The sequence below is a fragment of the Henckelia pumila genome, chromosome 2, assembly GCF_033568475.1.
Source record: "Henckelia pumila isolate YLH828 chromosome 2, ASM3356847v2, whole genome shotgun sequence".
NCBI classification, from domain to species: Eukaryota; Viridiplantae; Streptophyta; class Magnoliopsida; order Lamiales; family Gesneriaceae; genus Henckelia; species Henckelia pumila.
The window spans coordinates 157,432,010-157,458,962 of NC_133121.1; the positions used below are offsets into that span (position 1 = coordinate 157,432,010).

The following is a 26,953-nucleotide window of genomic DNA, read 5'->3' on the forward strand; positions in this document are numbered from 1 at the left end:
AAACTGATGGGCTACTATTTTTCATCAGTCAACTAGAACAAAAATTAAAAATAGATGAATTTGTTTTTTGTTTTTTTTAAAAAAGAAAAAAAAAACTAAGGACGTCATTTTCAGAGTAAATGAAATTTGGGGGTCCAAAGTGAGATTTATTATTTTTCGAATATTTGAAAGTAGATAAACATGTTGAGCGACGACAGTACAGTAGAAAAAAGTGAAGTGCGGCACTTTCATTCCACAAGCCTCACGTATTTCTCTCCTTGTATTCATTTCCATCGCAGGTATGCAGTCAATGTTGTGTAATTTATCTGTTTCCCAACTTTTCTGTATTCAAAATTCCATTGGCATCCAAAGTTGATTGATTTAGATTTCAGTGTTGCAACATAGAATTATTCATGATCATGTTTGTTGGAATGCCCGAATGAAGAAACCCTTTTCCAAGCTTCTTCAAGACGCTTATATTGATGAAAGTTTGTCATAGAGTTAATGATGTTACTTGTTTTTGAAACGGATGGGTAGGGGAGCTACATTTTGTGTGTTTGTATTTATATATTGTTAATAGTTTCAGTTGAATTTTTTCGAGCTGCATTTGTCTATAATAGGTTACTGCTTGGTTTTGTAATTCAGGTTTCTAGTTAGAGCTTCGAAAAAGTTTCTTTAATGAGGAAAATGGGAGCCATATTTTGAAACATAAAATATCAAATCCTATAACCTCCTCACGTTTATCATATATTTTTTCCTTTAATTGTATATCGTTTTCGAAAATAGGGTGGTGGAGTTCCTTGTCATGCCTTGAATAAAATCATGTCGGCAATAGTGGATATTAATTAGAAGGAAGTGAACTGCGATTTTTCCTGTTTTTTGCTTTTTCTGAATCAAGTTCCTGTTTGACTTACGCATTGGTTACTTTTATCATCTCTAATCTTTTGCTTCCTTGCCGGCTCTAGGGTCATGGCTGCTTCTAAACCAACCCTTAGATTCATGTTGCTCAGTGCCTGAAGCCATTAATTTTTTCCTCGGATGATAGAGCCTCTGATCAATGCACAAGTCATGAGGTTATCACTTTTAAATTCACTGCCACAATATTCCAGTTTGCAAGCAAAAGGCTCTGTTCAAATTCTGTAAATTCTTTTACTGGGTCAAAAACTTCTATACTGGTCTAAATTAAAATGGTGTAATGAAAACTTTTCCAGGACTATTAGGTAGGCTACTCTATTGGATAATCAGTGATAGGCCCTTTTTTAAAGGTCATTTTGAAGTTTTGTTGGTTTTTCACTCTTTCTCATCTATATGGCCTTTTCATTTACGTTACTCCTAACTATTGACAGATATATTTTATCACTCTACAACATTTTAGGAAAAACACATGACTGCTGCTATCCTACTATCATAAGAAAACTCGCAGAAGTAACCTTCCAGGAAATACATCCACAGAAATACAACTAAATCTTAAATCTTATTACGTGATTGGGTTTCTATGTTGTCTTTTTCTACATCATGTCTTTAAGTTGGAATGATGGGTGATATTAATTTTCTATTTATTGTTTCTTTTAAAAATAATAATAATAATAATAATTTTCTATTTTATCCTGTGAGAAATAAAAAAGTCATCTTATCATTTACTTTATAATCTGTTGACTTGAACATTGATGTACTTTCTGAACAATCAGTGTCTTATGAAGCTAATTAATTTTTTTTTTGATAAGAAACACAAATATTATTAAAATAATAAAAGAGTTACAAACATAGGTAGACCAGTGGTCCACAAAAACTCTCAAGTCTCTCTAGTATTAAGCTAAATCAAAATCAATCTCCAATCCCTATACAAATCTAAGATTGAAAATGATTGGAAATTTGTTAAGATGTGTAACCAAGCTGCACTCTCAGCTTTATCTTCTCCCAAATTTTCCCAATTGAAACTTCCGTGTCTTCAAATAACCTGTTGTTTCTTTCCAACTAAACAATCCCGCAAACGCAATGAATTATGGCTGCCCAAAGAATTCTCCCTCTTTTACCCAAATAACACCCCAAATCTGCTGCAAACAAATCCTTCGTGGACTTCGGTGTAACCCACATCAATCCTAATTTCCTCAACGCTAACCACCATAAGGTCATCGTGTAAGGACAATGAACCAACAAATGGTCCCGAGTCTCTCCCGCTTGCTTGCAAAGTACACATCAGTTTGGATTTAAATGACATTTCGAAAACCTCCTTTGGATCACTTCACAAGTCGGCAGCCTACCCAACGCTGAAGTCCAAGAAAAAACCTTTACCTTAGAAGGGATCGGTGCTTTCCAGATGGCTTGAAAAAGATCAAATTTTGGAAACAAAGATTCAGTAAAAAAAGAGTCAAAGAAATATTTCACTGAAAACTCTCCTGAAGCATCCCACTTCCACAACCTCACATCCTCAACCCCCCCCCCCCCCCTTCTGTAGCGAAATGCTCCCTAAAATTCCCAATAATCTGCTTAAATCATCCATCTCCTCCTCCCTCAGATCGCGCCTAAAATGCAAATTCCAGGATAAAGAATTTAATGAAGAAGAAAAATCTCTTAAAAGAAAAAATGAAATGGGCTTATTATGAACTCGAGAGATTTGAAAAAGCGCTGGGAAAAGAATTTTAAAAGAAGATACCCCCGCCCAACAATCCTCCCAAAATCTAACTCTATCTCCTCCCTTGACTACCAACCTCACTGATTGGGTAAAAGTCGGATGAACCCTAGAGATGAACTTCCATGGACTCCTGAACGTGTTATTCCTTGCTAAACCCGCATCCCATCCGTTTTCTTGCATTCCGTATTTGCTAACTACAATCCTTTTCCACATCGTATTCCCTTCCTTTGAGAATCGCCACCACTATTTACCCAACAAAGCTTTATTCCTCAATCCCATATTGCCAATTCCCAAACCCCCTGGTCCTCGGGATGTTAATCTTGTCCCATGCTACCAAGTGGCAATGCTTATCTCCGTTCGGCCCATCCCACAAGAAGTCCCTCATTATCTTATCCATGGATTCTGCCACCCCCTTGGGAATTTGAACAGTGATAAGTGATACAACGGTATTGCGTTCATGACTGCCGAAATCAAAGTGAGTCTTCCCCCTCTCGATAGGAAAGCTTTCTTCCAACTTGCTAATTGTTTTGACATCTTAAACAACACCGGTTCCCAAAAAAAGGCCTTAGTAGGACTTCCTCCCAGAGGAACTCCCAAATATTGAATTGGCCAAGCCTCAACACCGCAACCTAATTCTCTGGCCATCTCCTCCTTCACTTAGGTCTCATGGTTAATGCATAACAAAGCACTTTTTTCTAAGTTGATCTTTAAGCCAGACATGTCACAGAAAGAAATCAGAACATCTTTCAAAAATCTCAAATGTCCTTCACTCTTCACGAAAAATAAAGAGTCGTTAGCAAATTGGATATGAGAAACATCTACCCTTTCTCTTCCTATATCCCACCCCTGGATAAAGTTCATTGACTTTGCCTTGTCCATCAGTCTTGCTAACACATCAACCACAAAATTAAAAAGAAAAAGAGATAAGGAATCACCCTGTATTAATCCTTTTTCCCCTTTTATTTTGCCACAAGGCCTACCATTGATCATGATCGAGTAGCTAACATTATCGAGGCACCCTTTGATCCATCTTCTCCACCTATCTCCGAAACCCTTCTTCATGAGTACAAAATCCAAAAATCGGTAATCCACATTGTCATATGCTTTCTCAAAATCCGCCTTGAAAACCCATCCTCTTTTCTTTTTCAATCTGAATTCCTCTACCATCTCGTTAGTTATGAGGCAGCAGTCGAGGATCTGTCGTCCTTCAATAAACGCCCTTTGTGAATCAGCAATCGTGGTAGTCATTACCTTCTTCAAAGGCGTGGCCAACACTTTGAACATTATCTTGTACATGCTGGTTACTAAACTAATAGGCCTAAAATCCTTTATACGCCGTGATTCTTTCATTTTGGGGATCAAACAGATATAGGTTTCGTTTGTCACCGCGTTGATTATTCCTTTCTCATAGAATTCCTCAAAAACCTTAACCAAATCCCCTTTTATAACATGCCAACATTCCTGATATACTTGTAGTGAGAACCCATCAGCTCCCGTAGCTTTCGATCCATCGCTATCAAACACTGCTTTTTTGATTTCTTGCTGCGTAAACGGCATCTCAAGCTGTAGCATTTCATCTCGATCAATTGGGCTCCATTCAATGCCCTCTATACCAAAACCCCAATAACCTGACTTGCTAAATAACTCATGGTAGTATTCAATTAGTTGCGCCTTTATAAGATGACTATCCGTGCAAAAATTTCCATCCTCCATCTCCAATTTATCGATCCTTGTCCTACCCCTCCTTTGGCTAAGTAATGAATGGAAAAATTTTGTGTTACAATCCCTTTCTTTCAACCATTTGACCTTTTCTTTCTGCTGCTCCTTTTGAGATTTTATGCATGCTAACTCTTCCAGTTCACTCCTAATAGCTCTTCTCTCTAACCCCTGGCTGTCTCCCCACAAACCCTCACTCTCTTGGGCGTCCATCGCGTTGATCTTGTTTTCCAGCTCCTTACTTCGAACATCTATGTTCCCAAAATTTTCTGAATTCCACTTTCTGATGTCCGATTTTAATTCCTTCAGTTTACTCATGAAATTATACCCCTCCCACCCCTGCAAATTTTTACTCGTCCACCATTTAGAGAACTCATCTCTGAAGTGCTTATGTTTCAGTCAGATGCTTTCGAACCTAAAAGGACTTGGACCCCACTCCTCTGTGTTTTATCCAAGATCAAAGGATTATGGTCTAAAGTTGTTCTTGGCAGAATCAACTGTATACTGAACCTGAATATCTCACTCCAACCCCCTGAGAATAAAAATATGTCCAGCCTGCAACAAATAGGTGAAACTCGCTTATTGAACCAAGTAAATTTGCCGTTCAAAAGCGGTGGATCGCACAACTCGAGCTCCTCAATCAAAGAATCAAAGCCTCTCATGCTCCTGGTCACTGTGCTACTGTTCAACTTTTCAATCAAGGACCTCACCACATTGAAATCTCAACCTACACACCAATTAGGACTACACAAGACCTTCAAACCTGCCAACTCGTCCCAGAAATTTTGACGATCCTTAGGCGTGCAAGGGCCGTAAACTGCTGATAACCACCAATACGAAGTGCTGCTCTTTTCTATCTTAATCGAAACTGAGAACTCTCCGATCAAATTATCCATCACTGAAACCGTCTTTGAATCCCACGCCACTAAAATCCCCCCAGCTCTTCTCGATGCTGGCAACTCCAGCCATTCTATAAATCTAGATTTCCACAAACTAGAAATGAATCTTCTGTCCACCCTGACTTGCTTTGTTACTTGAAAAATGACTATATCCGGCTTTTATCTACGAAGAATCATTCTAATCAAACTCTTTCTACTACTGGATCCTCCCCCTTTAATGTTCCAAGAAAAAAATTTCATTAAACCACACCAATACCCGAGATTACCTTGACCTCATCCAAAACTCTACCTGCAGTGGAATCTCTATACGTTTTGAATCTGCTGTCCTCCCTGCCATCTGTTTCTGCATTGTTAAAATTCACAATGCTGACCTCCATTCGGGAAAGGCAATTATTGCCAATAGCTCTCTGCCCCAATAAATCACTTAGCTTATTCTCGACTCGAGAAGGTAGACTGATCCCATCTCCGGAAACTTGTTTCTCGGACTGTTCATCCAGCATAATATCCGACAGTGAGTTTGTGAACCCCCCCCCCCCCCTTCAGCCTCCCCACCCAACCCACCGAAAGGAAAAGAAATGGAAGAAAGAGAATGGGTTTGATTTTTGGAAGGAAAGCTTATCGAAACCCCCTTTGGATCAGGAAATTCCTTACGGACCAAAGGTTGATTAGAGTACTTACCTGCTGGTGATCCGAAGATGCCCCTGATGTCCTCCAATCCCGCTTGAGTTTGAGACTTGTTGTCCATCTCCCAATCCTTAGTGTTATCTGAAACGAAAGAGTCGGAGACCTCCGAAATGCTACCACCGCCGAAATCTTTAACCGCATCTTCCTCCATCCACTCGATCTCTTTGTTCAGAAGTCCTGTCATCTCCAGTCCCAAGTGGTCCTCTGTCCTTTGCTTCTCCTCCATTTTTACCCTTGAGGGTCAGCCACAATTTGTTTTCTCCTTGAGTACACAAAATTGATAGGTGGTGTCGGCTGTTCCACAATTGCTCCTCCTATATCTTCAGATATAATCCCAGTCACCTCTTGTAGCACCCGGTATTTTTCCTCCATAAATTCGCATGCATAATTAAAGAAGATAATTATTTAAAATTTAGACTTGTGGGTTAAATATTATTTTATGTGTTATTATGTGTATTAAGTGCATGATTTAAATTATTTTTAGCATTTAACCCATAATTATGGAAATTCTAGATTTTAAGAAATTTATTATTTTGATCGCGTAGACGGGACCGTGGACGGATGAGTTAAAGATATTTCATCCCAATTATTTTTAGGAGATTTTAGAAGCCATAAATTATTATTTTTGAAGTTTTTATTCTGAAAAATTATGGTATTTTATTTATGTATTTTAGAAAGCTTGTTTTTAGCCAAAATAAGTCATTTTAATGACTTTTAAAGACTTAAAAATCCCTTAAATTTTAATTTCGGGATTTATTTTTAAAACATCAGATTTATATATTTAGTAGGAGTTTTAATATGTATTATTTATATATAATATGCATTTATCTCCTAATTAGCATATTATTAGCCTAAAAATCTATTTTTACTAAGGCCCCGTTTGGTTTCAAAAGTCAGGCCAAAAAAGCACTTTTTTAAGTGCTTTTCAGTTAACAAGGTGTTTGGTTTAAGTCAAAATTAGAGTTTTTTTAAAAGCAAAAAATTATAGCTTTAAAAGCACTTATTTTAAAAAATGTCTACAAAATTCAAACGGGCTCTAAACCTAAACCCAAAACTCTCGTTTCTTTCTCAAGCCGCCTCCATCTCATTCCTCTATCCCTCCCTTAAGTTTCAGCAGAAAACCAATCCCCCATAGCCGTAGGTTTCCAGATTTTTAAAGAAGTTTTTGGAGGTTCGTCGCCCCGGAGCCCGTACACGCGATATTCTTCGTAATAATTATCAAGGCATGTTTAATTCTTTCCTCAACACCATATAAGCTATTATTTTGGTTTTTACAGCAGAAATTTTGTGGTATATAGGTTTGTTGTTCAAACTTATATGCAGATGGCATCTTTCTTTCCTCTTGCTCACGTTTTGCTTGATCTTTCATGAGTATGATCACGTTTTTATGCATGGTAAAGGTCCAGGCGACTGATCCACATCTGAGGGCATGTCTTAGGGTCCTTGTGGTTGAATGGTCATGTTGGTTTGGGCCATGTATAGGTCTAAAATGAAGCCCTTCATTTCTGGTGCACAACTCGCACATGTTCAGGGTTCTGAGGAAGAAGACCTTGTTCTCCTTCCTCAGGCCACTATTATGAGTGAGGTTTGAAGGGTTTGAAACCTCTAGATGTTGTCTAGGATTGGAAAGTGGTTTCACGGTCATTGGTGGTTGGAGCAGGGAGAACGAGCGGAAATACTGCCGCTGCTCATGTCTGCGCGCGAGCTGGGGAAGTAGCTGAATGCAAGACTTTGTTCTCACTCCCTAGGCGATGGTTTGGGCTGATTCTTGTCATGTTAGGACCGCCTAGGAGTGGGCTAGACTTGGGTGGTGGTACGCCGGCCATTGGTGGCCGGAGTTGGCCGGCCGAACGCCGGGAGTGGCCGCTGCTCATGGTCTAGAAGAGTAGAGAGAGGGGGCGACGGGTTTAGGGTTTTGGGTTGGTTCTCGGATCGGGTCTGGGGTGTCATGGGTCGGGTCAGTAGAGTCCGGGTCCGGGTTAGGTGGGCCGGGCTCGGGTATTTTAATTTTTAAGTATTTATTAATTTAAGTGGTTTTTTTGGGCTTTATTAATTAATTAAAAAATTATTTGGGCCTCCAAATAATTTTATTTGGGATTTAAATAATTTATTTATGTTAGCCCAATGATTTTTATGGGCTTGGGAGCCAATGAGAATTTTTGGGTCAGTCAGTGGATTTTTAGGTCAGTCTAGGAATTTATTGGGTTAATTAAGTTAATGGGCTTAAATATTTTTATTTAGGTCCAGTTAAGTTTAAGAAAATAATGTTTGGGCTTTTGGTTTAATTAATGGGCCACCTTAAGATTTAATGGGCTTAGAGTGAGTGATCAGCAGTCTGCACCAACCAATGAAAATTACCAAGTCCGAAATATATAATTAATTTATTTTATGCATGAAAGTAATTTTTAAGTATAAGTATATTTATTATGAAAATCAATTAAATATATATTACGGACATATTTTTAGTGCATGCATTCATGAAAGTTTACATGTTATGATTATGATCAAGTGTTGAGCAGCAAAATATTTTTATGATGGGAATTGAAGTAGTGTGACAGCACAGAGGTGGTTATCCACTATTTATGTTAAGAGGTAGTTTACTACCAGCACAGAGGCGATTTATCAAAGCCACGTACGTTGGTTCAGGAGACTGATCAGTCGGCACAGATTTAGTCACACTTACTGATAGGACCATAGACAGTTTCAAAATATCATGCTCAACTATGTTAAGTATGCTCATGGTCAAGAATCAGGATCAGTGATGTTTATGTTATGATTTTGCAACAGTTTTATTCATGCATGCATGTACACGTATATGTATTAGTATGATTATGTGATGCATTATTTTAACTCTCGTTATAAAGAATTAGACATGTTGAGCATCTAGGCTCACTACGCTTATATGGTGCAGGTGAGCATGATGATTCTTATGTTGCTCCTACCGGTGGCGAGGACGTATGAGTGTGCATGATAGTGGCCCCGTGACCGTCGCATTGAGTCTTAACATGTTTGAGTACTTTGAGAATTTATAAAACATGTTTCATATTTTCAATTTCCAGTGTTTGAGAGAAATAATTTTTATTATGTTTCCGCATTCGAGATTTATGGATTTTTACTTAGATATTATTATTATTTTTATTTATCATGACGTGAGATTTTCAGTGGTTTAATGTTTATTATTTATTTAAGCTTTTGTTTTAAGAATTTTATTTATTAGCAGTATTTTAATGTTGATACATATATGTATGGGCATATATGTATAGTTTTTTTTATAAAAAAAAAAAAAGTTTTTCCGCATTTTATTAGTAGTAGGCGTTTCACCTATGCTCCTAACTTTGAAGAAGACCGAATAACTCTCTTCCTGAATCCTTCCAACCCTTTAGGACTGTTCTTTTTGAGAATTTTGATGTGCTCTCCTTTAGTAGATTGTTCCTCTCCTTGATCTCTAACTGCCCGATTATTCTCCACTACTGGAAGATTGGTAATGATGTGGCTCCTTTTGGGAGTCTCTGCAGCACCTCCGCTGGTGTGTAACGGATTGCTATTCCGTCCCTCCTCCCCTCTCTCTACCGCCCTCTTGAATTCAGTCACAACTAGGGCAAAAGTCCGTTTCTCGATGAACTCGTACGCCGCTACGTTAACGGAATCCACTACGATGCGAACAACCATGGGTCCGCGTATCGTTTGGATTTGCAAAAAGCTGTTAATGAAGCCTCCCTCTGGCCCATCTACCTTGATTTTAGCTGCTGACAAATCTTTAAGCATAGTGGTGTCCTTACTGATGTCCAAACAACCCTCCACATTTCTCTCCCACTCTGGAAAGCAGCTCTTCAGACCATAAATCCCATGGGAGATCTAATATACTCACCCAACTGTAGCAACATGCGAACACCTCATGTTCCCTGTTGATATCGGGCCTTCACTCTTCAAAATATAAGACTACTCTCCTTTCTAGGAAGCATTTCTTAATCTTCAAGTAGAATGTTGCATCTTCATCATTGTTTGGCCACCACACTGCTTTGTTGGCTTGAAATGGAAAAATCTCTATCCTTCTCTTCACTGCCTTCCATAGAACGGTTCTAACCAACTCTCATGAAATATTGACCATTTTCTTGGTAATGATAATTGCTTTCCTCCAATCCCTATTTTGGCACTGATTAATGTTTTCCTTAGCGTCAGCTGCCCGAAATCTCTTGAAAAGCGGGGCCTTGTTCCTTGTTCTGTTCTGCTGGAGCACCCGATCACTGCCATGAAAAGATATTTGTTCGAAACCTGCAGCCCTCCTCCTTTGTCCTAGAAAGAAGAAAATCTGGTTGGCCATACGCTTCCACCCCCACTCCTCTCGCCCGCTCGGAATAATGATGCGCTGTTTGATTCCCTTCTGAGAAATTTTGCTCACTTTCAGCCAACTTCCTCTACGGTTGATAAGTCTATGCGGGAAGATAACTTCTTCCTTGTCTCTCCACTTGTAGAAGGTAGGAAATTGTAAGGTCCTAATAGCAAATTCCCGTATCTTTGACCCTAGCCAACGTGCTTTGCTAAAATTCAGCTCCAGGAGATAACTAGCCTTTCTAGTTCGCTCAGTCAAGCATATCGAGTCTCCCCTCGAACCCAATCTAGTTAGGAACAATTTCTGTTCGATCCTAACTTCCTTCACCACCTTAGAGGCAAACCCCTCATAATAACAAAGGTGTATTCAATCCAGAGATTTAATGACTTTCAGTGACTTTTTTAATGATAGACTTTTATGAAGTTGATAGACTTTTATAGACTCTCACAAATTTCTAAACAGAATTCTATAGATTCTCACAGATTTCTAAACAGAATTCCATGGATTCCAATAGACTTCTTGTATGACTTTTGTAGACATTTTTTGACTTTTTCATTTTAATTACGTAGAATAATTGTCTACTTTAATGATAAACTAATATATCTTTGAATTATTTGAAATATATAATATCTTCATTGAAATTATTTTATTATTATTATTATTAACGTAAATAAAATTCATTTAACATTTTAATAAATAACTAATCAATTCACAACTTATTTCAATATTTACCTAAAGCGTATTAATGAACGTAATTTATTAATTAATGAATATTTTTTAATAAAATATAATATAATATTTTAAAATCAAAATTAGCTTAAAAATCATAATAGTATGACAATTTTTACAAAATGACAACAATTTTATGAAAAAAATTCTAATTGATATTGACAATATGTTCAACATCGCTTCACATTTGATTTGCTATAGCATCTCTCCATGCATTAGCATTTGCCCGCTGTTGTTCTTGTGTGTCAAATAATTGATCAAAATTTCCATCTTCGTAGACTTGTTCTGATGAAGATGGTGGAACTTCAGTCTCAGTTTTAACTGGAAATTCATCAGAACGACACTCCCTACGAAGAAAATTGTGTAATCCAGCACATGCCAATACAAGATCCTTCTGTGTTTTATAGTGAAACGGAGGAGCTGTTTTGAATATTTTGAACCGCGATTTAAATATGCCAAAGATCCTCTCTATTACGTTCCTCAGAGAAGCATGATGAAGATTGAACAACTCTTTGCATCTTCAGGGTGACGACCTTGGCCAGTGAATTCTTGGAGATGATAATGCACACCACGAAAAGGAGCCAAAAATTGTCGTCGATTTGGATATCCATCATCCACTAAAAAGAATTTACCTGTCGACCTATATTTATAGGATCAAGTGAATAATACATATAATATATAATCTTGAAAAATATAAATAAGCTAGAAACATTTTTTTTATAAGTACCTTGTGGCACTTTCAGCCCATTATTTCTTGATAAAGCATCTGTCAATACGTTTGAATCATGTGCAGATCCCTCCCATCCACTAAGCACATATATGAATTCTAAATCAAAGTTACATGCTGCCAAAACATTTTGAGAAATCGCCCCGTGACGATTACGATAACTGTTAGTATCAAGACCAAACACAGTGGCCGGAATATGAGTACCATCAATAGCTCCAATGCAATCCTACAACAACAACAACAACAAAAATAATAATAATAATAATAATAATAATAATAATAATAATAATAATAATAATAATAATAATAATAATAATAATAATAATAATAATAATAATAATAATAATTTCATTACTTACTTTGAAGTAAGGATAAAATCTCGTACTCTCTCTTATTTTTTCTGGCACTGCAACTGCAGGTTTAACCATCATATCTGCTACAATGCTATTTAATGCTTTCAATACCTTGTTGAAGTTTTGACTTGTATTGTAGTGTGAACGATCAAATGTTTTACGAATCAAGCAGTATCGAGTATTATGACCGACCACGAGTAAAAACACGGCAAGCATTTCTTCAACACAAATGTATCTTGTGTCTTGCAAATGTGTTTTCTCCCTAAGGATGTTGCTCAATTTTAAAAATACATCGGGGTACATTCTATAAATTTCTCGAAAATTTGTTAGATCTTATTTTAATATTTTATGAATATAATTGTCACCCCTTGAAGTTATTGGTTGTCTGTTTAAAGGGCGATGGACACATTTCCAATTCATGGTAGATATATGTTTAGCAAACGTATAGAGGTTCTCACGAACTTCCATCAATAAAAACCCAATAGTTTCATGTAATTCTTCTTTGAATTCCTCTTCTTCCATTTGCTCTTCTACTTCATCCACATTCATATCTTACATTTAAATAAACTACCTGATAGCAAACAACAAATTCAAATGAAAAAACTGTACAAATTTATAAAAAAACCATTCCCATATATCAAACAAGATGTTTTCAAGAAACAAATGAAAACTTATATAAATAAACCAAAATTCAAGAGTTTGCAACTAAATCAATAATTAGAAAAACAATTCAAAACAAGAATAGAAATTTTAACACAGTTTAACTCATCATTAATCATGTTTCAAAACATATTTATCCTTCCAATTTATACTCTATCCATCCCGAACGCTCTTCAATTGTCATTTTTAAGAAATCCATCTTTTTTGATCTTGTGTTAAGTAAATCAAGCACCTTGTATCGAGTACCATTATCCAAATTTGGGACCTCCTTGATAGCTTCCCAACAAGTGTCACCTGCATTCCCTATTGATTCTATCTTAGAAACTACCTTCTCAAGACTGCGGGAGAACTCGTGCATAGTATTTGGGTTGATACTCTTGCATGTAGTTGATCTTGCTTCAAAATCAGTCCTATATCGTTTCTTAGTTGTTGGTTGAACCTCTAAACTTATGGGATGAGAGGGTAATGGTGAAACAGAGTCCTCGATAAATGCAGGCTGATATGAAGATTCTTGTTTGTCACCTTGCATGAAATATTCACCAATATTGTGGTCATATACATAATCATCTAATAAACTAGTTCTCCTATTTTCTTATATCTCAACTGTTCTTGCATCATTGTCATCTCCTGATCCAGTTGATTATTTTCCTGTAGCAGTGCCATTCCCAACAACAATTCTCAAATCTTCATAATCCTCAAAAGTGTCTGTCCGATAGTATTCATGTTTAGGATGAGACTGGTAAAGAGCAAAAAATAACAATTAGTGTAAAAGCTAGTTTAATTATAATTCTAAAAATAAATTTTACTTTTCAAACTTGAAGACTCTCACCTTGAAATAATCATCCCATACTTCGTCATTAGCCATGATTTTTTTTGTCACAGGATCCCATCCAAAACCAGAGTTATGACGCATAAGCTTACAATAACTAGTGTATCTTTGTTTGTACCACTTCAGACGACTTTGATATTGTGTAATACTTTTTCCACACCCAAGCTTGTCATTCAAAGCAGGAAGTATTTTTGTTTCTACGGTTTTTTTGCTAAATACTCCATTCTTATCACGCCATCCTCGCATGGCAACATCAACCATGATTTTTAGCAATTCATTGCTCTCTTCAGCGGTCCACACATTATATTTTGCTTGTAAATCTCCCATTGATAATGTGACTTGAGTATGCAGAAGATAAGAAATAAATATAAAGTAAATAATTATCTCAACAATAAAAATAATATCAATTCACATTTTTCAAAGTTTATTTGATTAGTCTACTCTCAAACATCAAGAACATTGCAAAATTTCTTTTACCGTTACAATAATTAATGGTGAATATGCATTCAACTTTAAAGCTCAAATAGAAAATACCAATTAAGACGCGGGAGCTGAGGGGCAAAGTGAGCAAAGAATTATATCATGGAAGAATTAATGGAGAATTGGGGACACGTACATAAAAGATCACGCAAATATATATAAGATGTTGCTCATTTGTCAAATATTCCATCATCTTGGTTCGTGCAGGCATGAAGAAAGCTACTCTTGATCTAATTGTGCCATTTTTCTGTATTTCTAAATTTGTAAATCCAGATGAAACTAAAATCTTTTCATTACAAATCATTCCACTCCATTCGCTCGCACTAGAAACTGTTTCAGCAAGTTTAAAAGTGCCCAAAGAAAACAGAAGAGTAAGAATGCTAAAGATATATAACACAGAGATAGTTCCAAACATCATCCAAGAGCCACCACCAAATAACCATAAACCATGGTCTATTTAACTAATACAAGTGCTCCTATATACACACAATTGAACCCATATTCTATCAACTAGCATTGGGTATTCCACCACAGTTGTGTGATTGTAACCTTACTGTGTCAAACAATATAATTTCTCATGCTTTAAGAATGCGATCATCTAAGTTTGCTGCAAAATATCCCTGCCTATTTGTCAAGTATCTCCATCTCATGTCTTTTCATTATTAATAAAGTGTTACCTACTAAATCAAACGCTAAGTTCATGATCTTTTTCCATGTTCAATCCGTAAGATCACTATTTGGAAAATAAAGATCGCTTAGGCTTTGTGACAAAGAATGAGCAGGCTGGTATAAATTTTTTTTTTATCATCCCCTATAAGTCCTCTCAGGGGAAAAAAATTGTACATGTCGTTATCTCTTCTTACATTTACTCAAATCCAGTAACCCCTCACCCATGCTTTTGACTATCTTGATCTGCAATATCTCTAAAATGTCCATTTATCACAGCCTAAGAGTTTTACTACAAATTTCTACACTCATTCGCTACTCTGCTAAAACATAGCAAAAAAGAAGCACAACACACGGATACCAAAACTGCATATATTATGTTTTCAACCCATGAGTGTCGTGAATTCATAAAAATTTCTATAGTGAAACAACCAGAATTTCCATTATATGGCATTTAGAAAGAGACATCAGTTAAAGGTAGGGAAAATTTTAGAAAAGATCATATCTTTAAAATCACATCTTCAACTTTACCTGTTAACTATGTCAATACACACTGCTCATTTGAGCACACAAACTAAAGATGAGAAAACATTGGTGACAACAGGAAACTATAAAATTCTTGGATTTATGATCATTAAGGGTCATAATGAATGTTATGAAAATAGCTTTGGGCCAATCAAAAACCAAAGGCGTGAATCGTTTACTCATTAAATAATTGAAATGTAATCTTAACACAATAGTTACATCAAACCCACAAAGGGCGGATCCAAAAGTGGCCGAATCCAACAAAAAGAAAAGATTTTTCTGGGACACGAATTGGTGAAATCATAATATGCTAAACCCATATAAACAATCGAGAAGTCAATTTGTACAACAAAAAATTTAACAAATAAGGATTCTAGAGGAAACATACCTTGAAAGAGAGGAGACCCTTGTTGATTTTTGCAGAGAATAGAAAAGCGCCGCCTGATATGGTAGAAAGTTGTGAATAAGAAGTCTGCGAAAATTTTTAGGGTGGACAGGGGAGAATTTTTTATTTTTTATTGTTGTACCTAGTGTTTTAAGTTTTGTACATATAAAAATATACAAGAATCTTGGAAAATCTATGGAAAATTTGAATACTTGTAGATTTTCATAGAGTTGTTAAAAGTCAAGTTTGAATACCACTTGACTTTTAATAATTCTACAAAAATTTAATTTGGATACCACTAAATTTTTATAGAGTCTGCAAAAGTCAAAGTTGAATATTTCTAGATTTTCAAAATCCATTAAAGTCATTAAAAGTAATTAAATTTCCAACGTTGTGTAAGCCTCTCCTCCTAGCCTGAGCCCATCCCTTCTAGCCATCCTTCACCCTAATCGCCTCTGCTCTGCTAAGAGAAACCTCCAACCTCCAACCTGCTACACTCAACACGCGACTCCTCCACCTCTACCCCTAAGGTACCGTTTGATACAAGTACAATTAGTACTTGTACAACTTATCATATTCAATTCCTCGTTCTTATCGTCATATTATTTATCCATCTATTAATTATTTATTTTACATCAATCAAATCATTAATCATTTATCTTACATCAATCAAATCATTAAATTTAAATTACTATATTACCCTTATAAATAATATTATTCATATTTTATTTATTCTCAAAATGACAAAATGGTAATTTATATTTTTAATGTAAAATTCAATGAATCAAATCCAATAAACTATAACCTATCGTTCAAATCAAATACTAAATTAACTATCATTTTTTATTTATTTTATATTACATTATATTTCTTATCAAAATATTATTTAATATATCCTCAAACAACGCTGCGTCTGAATCGGCAATAACATCCTTACCGGACCAGTCAACCGCTCAAGAACTATCGTAATCCTGAAGCGATAACCTGGAGAGCGAGAGAAGCCCTTTCTTGGGATCGGAATACACTCTATGCAAAAAACCCTCAAGAAGTAAGTTGAGAATCTGGCTTCGGAACCCTAGATCGCCGGAACCCTAGACCGCCGGGTGAGCCGCCGTCGACGTTGGCCGCCGGTTATGGACCCGAAGAGTCTGGGTCGCAACCCGCTAACTCCATCTTACGAAGCTAATTAATTTTCTCTCCTCTAACTTCTTTTTAACCAGCTGAGAATATGAAGGAAGTAAGCTTTAATTGTTTTTTAAAGGAAGGCATGTGGACATCATCTGATGTCATCTGGAGACCTGGAGTTGAATTTCCAATTCTGCCATATTCCACAAGCCAGCAAGATAGAAAGCATGCTGCAAAGCTCAGGCCTCGTTCTAGAAGATCGATTGCTCTCATACTTTATCCATGGTTGGGAAAGAGAACACGACAAAATTTTGTTCCTGCTTCATTAAGAGGTATTGATCATGTTGATATTGAATCTGGCCTTTTTTTTTAAGTTTGATATGTTGCTGAAGACTCAAATACTTCCAGTGCTTTTACAGATGAATCAAAAACAGTGAAAAGCTATTGCAATGATTCTTTGATCTCAAAGCTGTTCTTGAAAGATTGTGTAAACCCCAGTATCAGAAGGAAATCACGTGTCAAAGAAACTTACAATTTAAGGGATCAGGTTGTTGAGGAGCCTTGGCTATTACACTCCTTAACATCTCACCGTTTTACAGACACTGGGACTTCAAACCAAATTGACTACAAGGGAGCAAATTGCTTAAATCAATCCCAGTTCGATGAAGATTCCAATCATAAATCTGAGTTTGGCGTGAATGATAAAGAGAACAACAGCGAACTTAATGGTTTTTTATCGGCAGACCACCCCGTCGAGGAACCCTGGATGTTTGACTCATGTACCAGTAGTGGTCGCTCTTCTGTCCGGATCATCTCGGATGCATCCAAGAATGAGTGTTCTACAGACGAGGAGACACTGCTAGCACTTGGTGAGAAGCATCTAGTACTTGAGAATCTGTTGCATGAAGAAAGCGATGCAGCAGCAGAGGACTCGCCTTTCACTGTTATATTGATTAACTCTTCCTTATGTACCATGCAAAGAATAGCTGTTCTAGAAAATGATAAATTGGTTGAATTATTGTTGGAACCTATAAAAAATAATGTGCAGTGTGATAGTGTATATCTAGGAATAGTAACAAAGCTAGTTCCCCATATGGGTGGTGCATTTGTAGATATTGGCAGCCCAAGACCAGCTTTCATGGATATAAAGACTTACAGGGAACCCTTTGAATTACTTCCATTTCATGGAATAGAGATAGAGGGCCCCATGATTGATAAACCCGGGGATCATGTGGATTTTCCTGAAAACGTAACTTTCTTTGATGGAGTTGAAGAACTAGATGAGGTTGAGGATGACAAAAGTGAAGATGAGTTTGGTGATGATGACTACGAAAGTCATGATAACCATTTTAATTTTGATGCTGCAGAAGTTATAGAGGAAAATCTAAATGGTAGTGTTTCTAGACATGAACATGAAGCTGATCCTGAGAGATTCTTGGAACAGCTAAATGGAGATGTAGACCAGTTGCAGAGTAACAGCATTCACCTGGACTCCAACAATATTCAGGTTATACATACAGAAGAAAGAAAGTGGGCGCAAATTCAAGAGGGCTCTAAGATAATTGTACAAGTTGTTAAAGAAGGATTGGGTACAAAAGGCCCCACGCTGACTGCTTATCCAGTACTAAGAAGCCGATTTTGGGTATGTATCGTTCCCTTGCTTTGTTTTCTTTGCTTTATACTTTGCATTTTATTTTCTAGCTAGCTGTGGGCAAGTTCTTTTAGTCGTTTTTTAATTCCGCAGATACTGATCACTCGCTGCAACACAATTGGAATTTCAAAAAAAATTTCTGGTGGTGAGCGTACACGATTAAGAGTAATAGCAAAAACTTTTCAACCTCCTGGATTTGGCCTCACTGTGCGAACAGTGGCTTCTGGTCATCCACTAGAGGAGCTGCAGAAAGATTTGGAAGGGCTGATGTTAACGTGGGAAACTATAATGGAACATGCAAAATCTGCTGCTCTTGCTGCAGATGAAGGTGTTGATGGAGCTGTTCCTGTTATGTTACATAGGGCAATGGGCCAAACACTCTCTGTTGTCCAAGATTATTTTAACGGGAAGGTTGGTTCACAATCACCTTTAATGCAATTTTCTGTTTTCACCTTGAAGGTTTCCTCTCGCAGTATTGTTTTTGTTTTCATGTGAATCATGACCTAAGCTCTCTATTTGGCTCCTTGACAGGTGAAGAAAATGGTAGTTGATTCTCCAAGGACATATCACGAGGTATTTATTACTGTATTTTAGGCACTTATAATTTTTTTTAGAATATCGAAATTTTATCTGTTGATGTCTGTAAACCTTTATTTATTTCTAATTTTAAGAAGTTGACTTCTGCTATGTTGTATATCAGGTTACCAACTATCTTCAAAAGATAGCTCCTGATCTTTGTGACAGAGTTGAGTTGTACAGTAAAAAGACACCCCTTTTTGATGAATACAAAATTGAGGGAGAAATAAACAGCATTCTTAGTAAAAGGTTAGTAAATCTGCTCTTTTTTTTAATTGAGATCGTGTTCTCTAAGTTTGACCATGTGATGGTTCTCAGATCTAAATCTACTTATCGAATGCCCACTCATCCAAAAGTTCAAGTTGTTTGTGATGTGAGATATTTAATATATACTAGCATGTAGCGTGTGCATCCACACGTGAATCTATATTCTATATTGCACAATTTTTTTTTTTTCCCAAATTTTTCACTTTATTTTTTTATACCTTTTAGAATACTTAATATTAATATTATATATATTATGTAAATTTTAAAATTAGTCCTAATAATATATATGATGTTTTTTTTATCATTATGTTACTTTAAACACATGGTTAATTTATAGTAGGGTGAATATGAATAAAATTTTTGGAATATTTTTCATTTTGTTGTGATAGTGCAAAAATTAATTGTCTCGCACATTTGTCCATTGAATATCATATAAATTATGAAAATTAGTCCTAACAATATATATAATGATGTTAAATGTCTATACTGTAATCCATGAGTAACATGGTCATGTAAAATAGTAAACAGAGTTAATTACGTATTGCTTAATTTTTTTTTATCATGTTTATAATTTTTTTATAATTCAAATTTACAAATAATTTTACTGAACTTTTAAAGTTTTTTAGAGCTTCTTGTGGCAATCCATTCAAAGTCTTGTAATAGCTTAGTAATTTTATTTGATTATAACGTATTAAAATTTATAATAATTCGTGCAATTTTTTAAGTTTGATTTACTTCTGTTCATAACCTTCAACTTTATGAACTTAAAATTCTAATTCTGATTTAATGTAATTTAATTATTGAATTTATTCGACCTGTTTCACTCTCATTTATAACCCTCGGTTTATGATAATTGATTATTTGTCTCTCTCTTACAATACGGTTTTATGATATTTAATATTTCACTGAAAAAATAAATATGCTTAAATATGATAACGACTCATTTATCGTGAATACTCTCAAATAAAATATAATTATGAATTAAACATAACTAATTAGAAAAGTAAGTTTGAGTAAGCTCAAAACCAAGACATCTATTTTCTTTTTATCCTAAATTAGTGTATTGTTTTAAAAACTTCTTTTATCGGAGTGCGAATATGCATAACAAGTGTAGAGGCCTGACCCGGATCACCTAATAACCAAAGTCTTAAGCATGCAATAACAAAAATCAGATATCTTAACCAGATTTACTAACAAATAAGCGGAAAAACAACTTGAATAAAAGTATACACTGAATAGAAGCTTAATCTAGATTCCACCGGCAACCCTTGCTACCAAGCCCTGGTCACCGACTAAACACTGATTTCACTTCTGGTCCACCTGCATACGTTCCCCGTCGAATGGGGTGTCCAAAAAACATAACAACAAGGACGCGAGCGACTACGCTCAGAACGTACAGTACGAGTATACAAACCTACTATGATGCATGCAAATGACTGGGTACTTTACAATATCTGCTCAGTCTAGGTGCCAATGAGTATGTAATACCATATGAGTTCAACTCCGCTGGGTACCTTCACACACTTGTTTGAACCACCGTAGTATCAGTCCCCGTCAACACGGCGTCTCTCGGTGTTAGACAATAACAACGAATACAGGGTTGAGCGACCCTACTACAAATGCTATCTCGAAGGAGACTTGACTCAACATGAATATGCAAATGCTGCATAATATATCAAAGTAGTAAAACATGTATCATGACACATAATATACAATATATAGCATGTATACTCGTTGGGTATCTCAGTTAGTACTTACGTACTTCAATCATTGGCCTACATGTACAAGTATCTACAGTCTAAGCCTACAAGCCAAAATAATACTACATTACTAACACTGGTCTACAAGCCTTAACTAGACTAATAGCTGCTCCCACTATCTACTAAGAGTCTAGACTTATACTTGCGTCCGTCGTCAGCCCGTTGATGTCGGAGGCTCCGACTCAGGAACAACTCCGCTACAAGCCCCGTAGCACCTCGCTAGTGCCCGACCCTCGAGAATATAACCCAAAACACTCAAATATAGACTAATGGTTCGAAAACCCTCTAAATTTGCACTTGAAAATGAGGTTTGGACGCAGAGATCGTAGGCTCCGATCTGGGTTCGGAAGCTCCGATCTGATTAATCACTTAGTTAATTTAGATTAGAATCTTTTAATCTTTTTTTACCATTTAATCTTGTAAAACGGGGTACGGGTTACTGCAAAAAGTCTTATGACTTTTTATAATTAATCACATGATACTTCTTCATTTCCAGATATATAAATTTATATAATTAATCACATAATACTTCCTCATTCATAAATTCTTAATTAAAATAATCATATCATTTATTGGGTTATTCCACTATCATATGTCTTTTCAATTTTATGGTACTTGATTATCCATCCATGCAACCCCACTTAAGACCGTGTAGGCGATAAATGATAAAGAAAAGAGATTAATTTATTTTTTAGTATTTTTACTGTGTGAGAAACAATGTATTGAATAAAATAATTAATTAATTCACTTGCCATGTATTTCCATAGTTTAACAATTTCACCTATTATATATTTTATCATTTTATAAATTATAAATTACAATGATAATATATTTAGTTGTTATATCTCAATATGAAAATCATATAATTGTTTATAAAATTTTAGAATAATTAAGTTATATAATTGATTATAGGAATTTATATTTATTATTAAAGAATTTTTTAACATAATATGAGTAATAATCTTAGGTACCGTTTGGTTTGAGTGATGAGATAAATAACACATAGATAAGTAATATAATGCTATAAAAAATAAATAAAAAATTATAGTGAATATATTATTTGATTTGATTGATATATTATAGTTGATTTGATTTGATTGATTAAATTTTATATAAAAATGATAAATTATCATTTTGTCTTTTTAACAATAAATAAAATATGAATAATATTATTATAAGGGGTAATATAGTAATTTAAATTCAATGATTTGATTGATGTAAGATAAATAATTAATGATATGATTGATGTAAAATAAATAATTAATAAAGGGATAAATAATATGATAAGAAGAACGCGAGATTGGATAAGATAAGTTATACATAGATTAATAATATAGGCTATCAAACTGTACCTTACAAATAAAATAATAAATAATAACAATAGCAACAATAATAATTAATATACGTATAGTTGGAAAACTGGAATAGATGTAATTTGTTTGTGGATATAATAAAACTGAATGTTTCTTCCCTTGTTTTTTAGGATGGAAGTTGAATCAAATATTCAATGTAGTTAGTTACAATTATATAACATTTAACTCATGAGAGTTAAGGGCAATATTAATTGAGAATTTTTTTCCCCAAATAACTCCTTGTCATATAAATAAATTTACGAAAATATCCATGCAATTTATCAAGCTTCACACATGAAGGGCTAGTTTTGTCAATCAACAATTGGAAAACATTGGCCTTTATCCACACTCTTATAGATATATATATAGATATAAATATAAATATAAATATATATATATATATATATATATATATATAGTTTCCCACCATGCCATTTCGAGTGGTATTCACATTTCTTTCATGAACCTTGGACAAACTCTTGTTTGGTAAATGGGTGACGGTGAAATTCGAGACAAGCACGTCCAATGCTCCTAGATTTTTTCCATGGTAAATACTACCTTTTCTAAAAGCTCAACTGTGACAAAGGTGAGGATATAATGTTTTTAACCTCTAAGGTTCCGAGTCCCGATGGATTTTCAATTGCTTTCTACTAGGAGTGTTGGAGATCATTAAAGGGGATTTGATGAAGGTTTTCAATGAATTTTTTAAAAGGGGTGTTATCAACGGCATCACTAATGAAACGTAATTTGTTTGATTCCCAAGAAACAAGACTCGGTCAACGTAAGAGATTTTTGGCCTATCAGTTTGACAACAAGCTTGTACAAGATAATAGCTAAAGTCTTGGCGTTGAGATTGAAGAAAGTTCTACCCGTTACGATGGCAGAAAATCAAAGTGCTTTTATCTGAGGGTAGACAGATCTTAGATTGTTGTCTCATAGCTAGTGAGGTGGTTGAAAAGATGAGAGCGAGGAAGAAAAAATGATGGGCTTTCCAATTCAATTAGGTCTTGGTGTGTTAACAAATTTAAAGGCAAAAACTGAACTAGCCAAACTGAAACAAGTCAACCGAACTGAATAACTAAGTCCACAAGACAAACTGGTTTACCTAACTGGACTAGTCAACCGAACCGAATAAGAACTCGACTGAAATCTCGTCGCAAACTACCAAGTCATCAGTCTAAGTCCAACCAACATTCTTTGAGAAGAACGTCAGTTTACCTCAGAATAACAACTGGAATGGGATAAGGTTTTCTATGCCTAACTGACGGGTAGAAATCCAAGCGCACTACATGTGTGCTATTGTCAGAAAGGACTGCTGACGTGGACAAGACAAATACAATGGCTACCTTAAGTGGAACGGATCTATTTTGAAATTCTTGACCGTTGGAATCGGACCGCTATAGATAGAAGGAAGATCGGTTTAGTAGCTCTCCTGAAATTTCAAAGCAAAAGTTAAAGTATTCAAGCATTCAAGAGCTAAACTGATATCAAGCAGTATAGCGCACACTACATATTTTATATATAATAATCATTGAGGATCAATTGTGCTAAGAGTTTACACTGTAAATTCATTGTTTTTGTAGCAGTTTGTATATTGTTCAAGTTGTAAAGAAGAAGTGCTAGGAGTTTCAGTTAGGCAGTGTTAAGATCTAACTGAACTGGGATTTTGCAAATTGCTTGCACTATCCAAAGTTTTTTAGTTGAAAATCCTTCCCAAAAAGAAGAAGGGGTGATGTAGGAGTTATTCAAGTCTCTGAACATCCAGAAACATATTTTGTGTTCTTTACATTTCTGCCAGTCTTCTATTTCGTTGTTCAGTAGCCTGTTTAAGTGTTCTATCTGTCATTCAGGCTTTATTCCGCACAAATTTTTTGTTAACCAAGTGACATTGACTCACGAGAATCACTAAATTCCAGTTGCTAACCCAAATGAATTCGATTTGAAGAAGAATTTATTTGAAGTGTTTATTCAATCCCCTTCTAAACACCTCCCCCGATCTTAACAATTGATATCAGAGACAAGGTCATGAGTTCGATTCTTATTGATTGCAAGAAGTACAATTATTAGGAGGGAGATTTTGAGGTGCAATAATTATCCCGCGTAGAGCGATTGAACCATGACGCTTGGTCCTACAATTGATATATGATAAAGCGGCAACCACTTGGTCCTACAATTGATATATGATAATGTTTATTGGTATTCTTGGATTATGTTATACTCAGGAAGGGTTTTTGTGTGAGATGGAGAAAATGGATCAATGTTGTGTTTCTAACGTGTCATTCTCAGTTTTTATTAACGGTAGACCCCGGGGTAAATTTAAAGGGGAGAAAGGGCTTCGACAAGGTGATCCATTGTCTCCATTTTTGTTCAACTTGGTTGTAGATGTGTTGGGCAGGTTGGTTGATAAGGCTAAGTCACTGGATCTTATCAAGGGAGTGCAAGTAGGAAGAGAGTGGGTAGAGATTTCTCACATTGAGTTTGCAGATGATGCATTGTTCTTTGTAAAGAAGGCTGACCATCTGCGTTTTTTAGTGGAAATTTTAAAGTTGTTCTGCCTATTGTCAAGGCTGAAGATCAATTTGGATAAGAGTACCTTAGTGGGCTTCAATTGCGAAGAAGAAGAAAGGGAAGGTTTGGTGGGAGAGATTGGACGTGGGAGGGAATTGTTGCCATTAAATATTTGGGGGTTGCTCTAGGAGGAAATCCATTGAGACTCTCGATCTGGGAACCTGTTTTGTCTAAGATGTCGAAAAAATTAGCAAGCTGGAAGAAAGCATTTTTGTCTCGAGGATGTAGATTAACCTTGATTTCAGTGGTGTTGAATGCTTTGCCGATGTACTTCATGTCTCTTTTTAGAGTACCAAAGGGTATACCAGAGGTTATGGAGAAGATTATGAGAGGCTTTTTTGGGGATGGAGCTGATGGGGATTCATACAAGTCATTTGGTTGCTTGGGAGAAGGTCTATAGGCCGAAGGAAAAAGGGGGTCTAGGTATTTGGAATATTTGTTTAAAGAATAGGGCTCTTTTGGGGAAGTGGTGGTGGATATTCTCTCATGAAGGTGAATCGGTGTGGAAGAAAATCATTGTGAGCAAGTACGGGCTACAGGTTAATGAATCGATGCGGGCCTAGCAAGAAACGTCACTTTTAGAAGGCCCTGGTAGTTTATCTCCAGAATTTACTCGGTTTTTATTCAGTCAGTGGGGGCAGTGGTAAAAGGGGGCAACATTATTAGGTTTTGGGAGGACAAGTGGTGTGGAGATTCATCTTTCAGGGATCTTTATCCTTCCTAATTCTAGTTATCTTCGCTTCGCAATAAACCTATTTATCATTTTTTTTCAGCTGGAAAATCCCTCAATATCTTCTGTTATTTCTTGTGACCTGCATTTTAGGCGAGATTTGATAGATGAAGAAGTGAATGAGTTGCGCTTGTTCTTAGAGTCCTTAGAGAGGGTCAAGTTGGTTGATGGGGTGTCAAATATTAGGATCTGGGTGGGAGATTCTTCAGGATTTTTCTCGGTCCAATCTTTCTATGAGTCGTTCTTTCTAGACATAGATTTTTCTTTTTTCAGCTCTTTCATATGATTTGGAAAATGCTCATCCCATCGAAGGTACACTTTTGTTCGTGGATTGCGGTGCAAGGCAAACTTTCTACCTGTGGGACATTGCAAAAGCTGTGGCCTACGTGCTCTCTTTGCCTTAGTTGGTGTGTGCTATGTCGGCAAGAGGTGGAGACCCATGACCATATCGTTATTCATTGTTCTTTCACAAGATGTCTGGTATAGAGCTTTGAAAGAGCTGGGCTTGGTTTGGGTCGCTCCGAGGTCAACGAAGGACCTATTTGTGGCTGATCTAGGGCGAGACCTTGGTACTAGGGGGATAATTTTTTGGATGGTGGTGGTTCACCGTATTTGCTGGTCTGTTTGATCGGAGAGGAATCGAAGGATTTTTGATGATGTAGAGGATTCTGGTGAAGAGTGTTGGGAAAAAATTACGATTCGGGCATCCACTTGGACCAGGAAGCAAAAGGAGTTTTCTCCGCTTTTGGTTTCAGATTTAGTCAGAGACTGGAGCTCATATATTGTTAATATGTTTAGGACTGACAACTTATCCGTTTTTTTGTAACTAATTGATATTTTATATATAATATAATCTTGTTTCCTAAAATAAAAATAAAAATGGTTCTTAATTTATTGATACCATTTTGTGAATTGTGATTTCCAGTACATTGATGGTGTCATAGTTTACTAAAAATCCTGCTTAACAATAAAACGTGGAAATAGGGTTTTAGCTGCCTCAGATGTTTTGAACATTGTTAACATGGGAGCAAAACCTTAAGGCCATTGGATTATTGCATAATTACTTCAAGTGATTGCTGAAGTATCCAATGATTAGGAAAGTTGATTTTTGTTGTAATTTGAACCTGGAGGTTAAAGATAGGGGCATTCATCATTCATTTGGATGAATAAATTTTATCTGAATGGTTGACAGGTTCTCAAAGCAAAGTTTGTGAAGAAAGTAGCTTGTTTGAACTTTTGACACAGGAATAACAGTAAATAATGTTATGCCTAAATTCCTAACTTACCTTCAGTTGCTGAGAAGTATGAGGTCTAAGATTCTTTTTCCCCC

At 35.9% G+C, this 26,953-nt stretch overlaps 1 protein-coding gene and 1 long non-coding RNA gene across 8 annotated transcripts in view; one reads left to right on the top strand and one right to left on the bottom strand.

Annotated features, from left to right (window-relative positions):
- Positions 1-202: 202 nt before the first annotated feature.
- LOC140879246 (ribonuclease E/G-like protein, chloroplastic) overlaps positions 203-26,953 on the top strand; it is a 32,518-nt gene continuing 5,767 nt past the window's right edge. Inside the window, exons 1-6 of one of the 7 annotated variants that reach the window (XM_073282924.1) lie at positions 203-278; positions 16,815-17,051; positions 17,139-18,361; positions 18,464-18,781; positions 18,902-18,943; positions 19,071-19,195. In XM_073282924.1, the coding sequence (XP_073139025.1) occupies positions 16,823-17,051; positions 17,139-18,361; positions 18,464-18,781; positions 18,902-18,943; positions 19,071-19,195 (1,937 nt within the window). In that variant the 5' untranslated portion in view covers positions 203-278; positions 16,815-16,822. Of the gene's footprint in view, positions 279-980; positions 1,136-16,524; positions 17,052-17,127; positions 18,362-18,463; positions 18,782-18,901; positions 18,944-19,070; positions 19,196-26,953 lie in introns of those variants that run through there. The other 6 variants (XM_073282923.1, XM_073282925.1, XM_073282926.1 and 3 more) reach the window with 6 other exon arrangements.
- On the bottom strand, positions 12,714-16,669 carry LOC140879248 (uncharacterized). The gene is made up of 4 exons (XR_012149378.1): positions 16,532-16,669; positions 15,598-15,650; positions 13,539-13,876; positions 12,714-13,445 (listed from the first exon to the last, which is right to left on the bottom strand). It is a non-coding gene; the product is annotated as an uncharacterized lncRNA (long non-coding RNA).